Source organism: Onthophagus taurus, chromosome 1 (genome assembly GCF_036711975.1).
Source record: "Onthophagus taurus isolate NC chromosome 1, IU_Otau_3.0, whole genome shotgun sequence".
NCBI lineage: Eukaryota > Metazoa > Arthropoda > Insecta > Coleoptera > Scarabaeidae > Onthophagus > Onthophagus taurus.
Window position 1 is genome coordinate 27,570,949 of NC_091966.1, and position 8,565 is coordinate 27,579,513.

Sequence of the window (8,565 nt, forward strand, 5' to 3'; positions counted from 1 at the left end):
ACTTCGCAAACTAACGGGATACTTTACCGATACCAGCCCGGAAGAGCCGCGACATTTTTTAATTCGATTACAGGTGCGCCCAATGTTCACAGATACGACCCGTCTATGGTAGATTGTAATTCAAGTAAATAGATAAATAGTAGTCATCGGGAGACTATAAACGAGCTCCTGTTTTATATCGAGTTAATCACATTTACTACTACGCAACGTTTTGTTACACGGCAACCAAATGAATAATAATTATTAATCCTGACAAAAGAACATGTAAATGTAAAATTATTATTCTTGTACAAGAAACTAGAATATACGCAACACTTCATAAATCATCTCATTGCCTAGTCAAGATTAAAACTGTTATATAATAATTATAAATGAATCTAATATTTAAATTTTAATGTTTGTAATCTATTTATACACTGTTGTTGAAATTAAACGGTTAGTTTTATAAAGGTTCTTTCCAATTCATAAATATTCAATTAATAAAAAATTAATAAAATTAAACTAATTTTAATTAATCTTTAAATTGTTTTAACACTCTAAATTGTCTAATTAGAAATATAAACAAAACTTGATAAATTGTTATGGGTTTATTAATATAAACCTGAAAAGAGAAATATTGGCTTATCCGTTAGCGTATTCAATAAAAACGATAAACGGTATTCAAAAAACGCATTTTCTGATGTCTGAGAAATAATTTTAATTAGATCTGCCTAAGGAAACACTACAAGCGAGGACACCACTCATCTCTAAAAGCTCTCATTCTGAGGTCATACAGAGTGAAGAAAGTCTTTAGCACAGGAAGGTTATTACTAAGATTCAAGTTATTGAATAGAAGTGTGTTAAACCTTATAGCGACCTGTACAATTCATAAAGCGCATGGGACGTTTGGCAAACCTTAGTCAGGATTGAGCCATCTTAACAAAAGGACGAGTTGCTCGATTTGAGTTACCAAAGACGAACGTATAAACGTTTCTGTGCTCTTCCGTAACTATTACCCTAACATGTTAAACCTTGCCACGCCTTAAGTGTCAAATCGCATCCTTACTCAAACATAAGTTTTTTTGCTCTCAGTATATATTGTAAGAAATTTGTCTTTAAAGTCAGATTTTTCAATAAAGCCCAAGAAAATTTAATGGCGAGTAACTCTACCTACTTGCTAGTGGTATTAGTAACTAAAGACTGTAATAGATTTAGTCGAACATCATATGAAAACATGCCAGTCCCAGAAACCTCCTGCCTTTTGCACCATCAGTATAGATTGTTAGGTTATTCTTTACATCTAGTGCCATGAGACATATTGCTCTCTAATTCGTCATACTCGTCATATTACCTCTATGCCTCTTTTCCTTCAATCAACTGATTTTTCAAACTTCGACTTCTTATAAAAAAGATTTCAATCGATTTACAATTTAGAGTTTTTGGGTCAAAATGAAACCACTTAGTCCATAGAATCGAAAAAACTCCAGATGTAATTACACAAAGTTCATCACAAAGTACACATTGGCTGTACTTCTCATCATTGTGATGATATGGGTAAGCAACGATTTGTCTCAAATTTTGAAGGAGTATACTCAAAGTGGACTCTGAACTTTTTGGTTCTGCGTTGGAGTCCTCGTCCACCACTGTGATTGGAGACTTAGCTAATTCCACCTATACACATCACGAGTGAATATTTAAATCTGTCTGGAATTCTGGTTTGGAGTCTAGAGCGGACAGGAAGATCATTTTCCTTAATTACGTTCAATATCACACCCGTCTGATGTGGATTTAGTGGTACAACGGTGTTCAGCTATGCCAATGATCTTGGCTTATATAAATAATCGTTGAGAACGTTTATATCAAGAATGGCTTTTTCTTGGTCGCACTGGGAATTCACCTAAACTACTGATCCGATTACTGTACTCTCCGAATACTGGTAATTCACAATCTCCAAGTAGATGGGAAGAAACATTTTTCTTTTTTAATACCCACGATCTGTAATTATCGGGTATAAAATTAGTAATAGGTTTGTACCTCTAATTGAATTATTTGGACTAAAACAAATAATTAACCCTCGTAATCCTTTCTTCGGTGACATTAATAGATTTTGTTTTAGTTGTGATGTTTCTGTATAAGATATTGCTGATCTTAGCCTGATCCACGTTATGATTAAGCACCACAATGGCCAAAGGAAGTAATTTAGAGATTGTAGATTCCGGGTTTATCGTAAGATATTGAAGAAAATAAACTGGAAAGAATTTAAATTCCACATATGTACAATTCTTGATTTAATTTGTATTTTGTTGTTTCTAGTAGTGGTGCCTGATGAGGAACGCTAGGCGTTCGAAATTGTCCATAGCACCGAATTAACATTAATACATTTAATTTTTTATCGTTCTTTCGAATTTATTTTCTTCAAACGAAGTAATGTTGGACCGCAGCTATTGCAGGCAAATTGCAAAGTCGGCGAAGACCCACCCGGGTTGTAATGCTATGGAGAGAGAGAGAGATACTCTACTTCGACAAGAACTCTACGTATAATATATTCTTTCTTGTCTATGGATAACCGACACCATTAAAATTCTTATTAGTTTTTGAGATCGTGTTCTTTTTTCACTTGTATTGGACGATATTCTGTTAGAAGAGATGAAATGTACATCAAATTCAAATCAATGAGAGATCTCTCTAAATTTATTTTATACTATAGAGCTAAGCATATGCACACACCTTACAAGTCGGATACTACATTACTTTCTATACAGACTAATGGTATATTAGTTGAACCACAACGATCTATGCTAGAATCTGCATCTATGGTTTGCGAATTTTTTGCATATTTACAGTCTTGCTGTTGGGATAGTCCAATTAAATATTGTAAATACTGCATCTCAATCCTTAATTACAGTGATGTTCAGTATTTTCATTGCATTGAATAGTGTCCATAAGATAAGGAATATTTCAAAATCTTGGACTTTATGTTCCTTGTAAATTTGTCAACTAACTTTTCACACTCGACCTCACCGTAATTAATTCACCATATAAATATCATTTATTAAAAAAGTATTGTATATATGAAAGATATTTTCATAGAATATAAATGAAGAAAGACCACACTACCCAGATTTAAAAATTTTAATTCGGGAGACGTAAATAATTATAGTATATTTAATTAAAGGATGATTAAAATTAAAACGTTCGTTAAGGTGATTTATGTATAATCACCTCTGAAATCATATAGGATGTCCCGCTGAGTTGCACGAGTCAAAATGTTTACGTTTAGATTTCCTACGACATTATTTCTTTAATTTATGAATTGTTTCTTATCTTAACTAATTAAAATGATACAATAATGTTGATGGAAATCGTAAGTGGTAAAGTGTTTTCCGAAGACACTATGTGGAAGATCCCAAATCAAATTGGGAGTATCAAATTGAGTCGGAAGGAAATGTGTACGACAGATGAATATGTTATGGCCTTACATTTGAGATGTCTAATACTATTTACATTCTAAAATTAATATCTAAGATAGCTTCCGACAGACCACACCGCATCGATACATAGAATTGCGTTGGTTATTGTCATTTATAGTTAATTTTCACATTGTCATAACAACCTGTTTCTTACCAAACTGTTTCGACAAGTGGACGTTTGCAATAGCCTCGGCCCGTCCAATAAACAGAAATTTGTTTCTTCCTTAACATGTACTAGTTACTATAAACCATGATTTGTTCCAGAGTAGTCCAAATTTAGGGTATTAGTTGTTTATTTTATGTTACTACACCAATCACAACCTAGGAGGTTTTAAGAGTGAGATAAATCGGGGTTATATAGTAAATTGCTCGTTGAGGCAGCTACGATTAACAATCAGTATCACAGGAGGAGGTAGATGTTGTATCTATAACTTCCAAAAATATTTGCAGTTTAAATTATTAGTTTTTTGCATAATAATTTTAAGGATTGTATTACAACTACAACCGGAAACTTCAACAGTTTGTCAAGATAGTAATTAATATCATAAACTATGTTTTAACATTCATCATAGTTTAATGTGTATCCTCATAAATATATTGTCAAATGATCTTTACTAGAGAATACTGTAAAAAGAGATATCATGGTTTTGAAAACATTTTCATGCTAATATATGACCCATGTTTCTTTTTTCATATTTTATTCATATGAATGGTGATTTCGTGAATTAATTTTATATAACTCTGTATGTTTTATTACTGTTAATTTTACATAAGGTTTGGACTCCAGAATGCTTTAAAAGTTTTGCACTTTCCATCTCCTACATAATGATTATACTTCAAATTGGGACTTTCTTTAGATCACTGCACTTTTGCCAGTCATATTACTAAACAGGAGTCAATCTGTGCGTTCTATTAGTGTTAGCACAAATCAGTGCCGAGATTCTTTTCCGCTAGTATTTGCAGCTGGTGACAATGTTTCAAATTTGAAGCAAACAGTCTATTTTATTCTTTATTATACTTAATACTAGTGGTGGAACGGATAGTGATTTTGCAAAAAGCCGGATACCGGATATTCGGCATCCCCTTCGGCCGGATATCCGATTATCCGGTATATCTATCCGGCCATTATGGTTATAACTTATGGTGCATTTCTGAAGTGATACCCTATATTGCCACATTATTGCGATATTTGAATAAAAATGAAATTAATAAGAAAGCTGATAAGATATGTCTACTTATTTGGATCCAAGATACAAAATGACCTTTTGCGATACTGATTTATCTAACGAAGCAACTCTAAAAAGTGGATACTTTAATTAATAATTGGTGATATTTCCACAAGGATACTTCAAGAAATGAATTTTATAGCGAATTTTGAAAGTTATCGATGAAAATTGCAACATCGAAAATGTTATCAAAACTTCAAATATTGTTTTCTCAAAAACTAAAAATTATTTTTCAAAACGGGTTGGTTCATTGGAAAGAAGACACTTTTATTAACACTTTGGGAAATTTTCACACTCATATTTCAAGAACTGGATTTTATACGAATTTTTAAAACTTAAAACTTATTTAGGCGAAAATGGCAAAATTCGAAAAAATTGTCGATCATTTCAAAAATTTATTTCTCAAGAACTGAAAGTGATTTTTCAAAACGGCTTGTTGCATTAAAAAGAGGATACTTTAATTAATAATCGAAAGTGATAACCGCGATAGTTTTTTTAGTAATGAATGTGATGATGAATTACAAGCGAAGAAAAGAAAACTAGACGAAACTGCAACAAGAGATTTTATATATTGTATTGGGATTGTTACAGTGAGGTTGCTAATGACAAACCTGATATAAATAATTGTATTCAATGAAAAAGGTCCTATTGGGGTTGAACTTGATTATTATCTGCACTGTCCAACACACTAACAAGGGAAGTGTCACAACTGTGTCTCACCGATTTCGATGCAATTTGGTACAGTCATAGAATGGGCCAAAATAAGGTTCGCACATTTTTTTATACGTGCGGTAAAAGCCCCTGGGGCGAGTTATAGGGGTTGAAAGTTTGGAGAAAAAGTACGTTTTCACTTATATTTTAAAAATGAAAAGTGCTATCAAAATTTGGTAAATTGTAACTGATATTCATTTTAAAAGAGCTTTCTTTTGATGTATCACACATATACCAGAGGGTTAAGAAGGGCGAACTACCCCTATTTTTTTGGAATTATTTAAAAACCACCCTATCGATTTTGGCGGCATTAAGTATACTTCCAGCACGTTCAAAAATATTAGTTAAGGGTTTTTTCCCATTCGCTCTAGATCATCCCCAGCGAAGTTACGGGGGTTAACATGTAACCACTTTTCGTAAGAATGATGTGATAAAATTGTCAGGTATTTTGAAAATACTTTAACAAAACCGTAAATTAGTCGCACAATAAAATGTTTAATGTAAAATAAGGCATAATACACCATTTAGGGGTGGTTGGGGTTAACCACCCCCTTAAAAATTAATTCTATCCCGGGCATTACTTGTTGATTACGGCGAAATTTGGTACTGTGTTTGTTTTATATAGTTTATTAGTTTATTTTTATTCTACATAATGTTGCCAAAAATACACCTACCAAAAAAATTTTGGCACAATATTTGTTTTTTTAGTGCCGCTTGCTAAAGGTCATTTCTCAAAATAGTTTTTTCTAGTATAAAAGAACGTGTGCCCAGTGGGTAGATTTTAGTTTCAGAGCAACTGACAGAAGCAATGGTTACAATAAACCCAATAAACGTTTTAAATTTGCTAATGACAGTTTTTACTGTTATGAATATTCCCCAGACTCCTGTAAATGAAGCAGAAGTTAGTTTAAAAGAAAATATACAGCGTATTTTAATGGAAAGTATGGAAGACTACAATATGCAAATTGAAGACGAAACTGTATTAATTTTCGATTCATCCAATGGCATCAATGACGGTCAGCAAATTATTGAAGACCAGGATACAACTGACAGGTTTGTAGAAGATACTGATGCTCATTGTCCATTGAAGGATGACATCGACTACGAGTACAAATTAGAGGCGGTAAATTACTGGACAAGTGGGAAGAAAGGTTATTTGAAACTAGAAACCGTAAAAAACAAATACCGAAAAGTAACGTCAAAGACCCAATTGCACAGATGGTCTAAATATATTGAAGAAAGAGGGACATACAAAGAAAAATTAGCAGAAATTACCGAATTTGTAATTAATCAAGCGAGAGCCGCCGTAGATAATAAATTGCCACTACATGATATTGATATACGCAGATGGGCTATACAAGCTAGAAATGAAAAGAATTTATCTCCTCAACTGTTCAAAGCATCTCATAGCTGGGTGCAACGTTTTAAGAAAGCAAATCGGTTAGTAAGCCGAAAAATAACAAAATTTCTATCCCAAAAACAAATTGGAAATGTTGATCGAGTAAAAACTTTAGCAAAAGATTTCGTTAAAGAGGCAAAGCTACAAATCCAAATATATGGACCTGAAAACACCTACAATTCGGATCAGAGCGGTTTTAACTTGGAATTCCATTCGGGAAGAACATTAAGCGATTTAGGAGTTAAAACCGTAGAAAGTGTGGTCCAGTCGGTGTCATCTACAACGCACAGTTACACAATTCAACCCGTAATATCTGCTGATGGGAAACTTCTTTCTCCACTTTTTATTGTTTTAAAAGAACCCTCTGGCAGCTTTGGACCGAGGGTAGCAAATACAATGTTTAAAGCAGACAATATATACGTTTTGGCATCAAAATCTGGAAAGTTAACTTCAGAACACATGAAAAATTGGCTCCAAAATGTATATTTTCCAAATACTGGTTCTAAATCATTATTATTATTAGATTCTTGGAGTGGCCATTGTCCTGAAGTTATTAGTGAAATAACTCCATCAGGTACTAATTTTAAACATTTATCTATACCTGCAGGGACAACAGGTCAAATACAGCCCCTAGATGTATTTGGTTTCAGAATATGGAAAAATTTTATTAGAAGATTCTCTGATCAGATTATTCTTTACCAGTATGATGTCAATTTACATCAGAGGGATAACATATTAAAATTGCAATCGTTGACGCATAACCAGTTGGCTTCCCCTCGGTTTATAAATGTTTTTAAATACGCATGGTTTGCAAGTGGCTATATAGAGGAGAGACCAGACCATTTTGAAAATCCCGTGGAAGTTTGCTTTTCGAGTGAGAAGCCAACGTGTGATATCTGTGGGGATATAGCGGTCATAACATGTGCATGGTGTAAAAAATCCTTATGTTTAAAACATTTTTTCCACGACTTTCATTTTTGCCAACACTACGTAGAATAAAAATAAATTTAATATTGAAAATTAATATAATACATAAAAAACGTCAATTAGTAATGTAGAATAAACTTCTTTGGTATATTGAACTATTTTTTTTGTCAGTTGCTTTTTAACTCATAAATAAATAAAATATCTTATTTATCTAGTAGTTTTATATTTATTATTTAAAGAAAATGAGGGTAGTTTACCTCGTGGAACATCGATAGATAGATTTTTAAAAAACAATACCACAGTTAGGATGGCAGTTTTCATCTTCGAGGTATAAACAAAAAACTACCCCTAATTTGTAACCCTTATAACCATTTTCAAAAATTTTTACTTCAAATATAAAACAAACACAGTACCAAATTTCGCCGTAATCGACAAATAACGCCCGGGATAGAATTAATTTTTAAGGGGGTGGATAACCCCAACAACCCCTATATGGTGTATTATGCCTTATTTTACACTAAACATTTTATTGTGCGACTAATTTACGGTTTTGTTTAAAGTATTTTCAAAATACCTGACAATTTTATCACATCATTCTTACGAAAAGTGCTTACATGTTAACCCCCGTAACTTCGCTGGGGTTGATCTAGGGCGAATGGGAAAAAACCCTTAACTAATATTTTTGAACGCACTAGAAGTATACTTAATGCCGCCAAAATCGATAGGGTGGTTTTTAAATAATTCCAAAAAAATAGGGGTAGTTCGCCCTTTTTAACCCTCTGCTATATGTGTGACACATCAAAAGAAAGCTCTTTTAAAATGAATATCAGTTACAATTTACCAAATTTTGATA

At 32.8% G+C, this 8,565-nt stretch overlaps 1 protein-coding gene across 1 annotated transcript; it reads left to right on the forward strand.

Moving 5' to 3' along the window:
- Window positions 1–5,520: 5,520 nt before the first annotated feature.
- LOC139431426 (uncharacterized) lies at window positions 5,521–8,011 on the forward strand. The gene is made up of 2 exons (XM_071199114.1): window positions 5,521–7,359; window positions 7,436–8,011. Exons 1-2 carry the CDS (start codon window positions 6,195–6,197, stop codon window positions 7,522–7,524), a joined length of 1,254 nt encoding a protein of 417 aa, XP_071055215.1. The 5' UTR covers window positions 5,521–6,194; the 3' UTR covers window positions 7,525–8,011.
- Window positions 8,012–8,565: the final 554 nt, after the last annotated feature.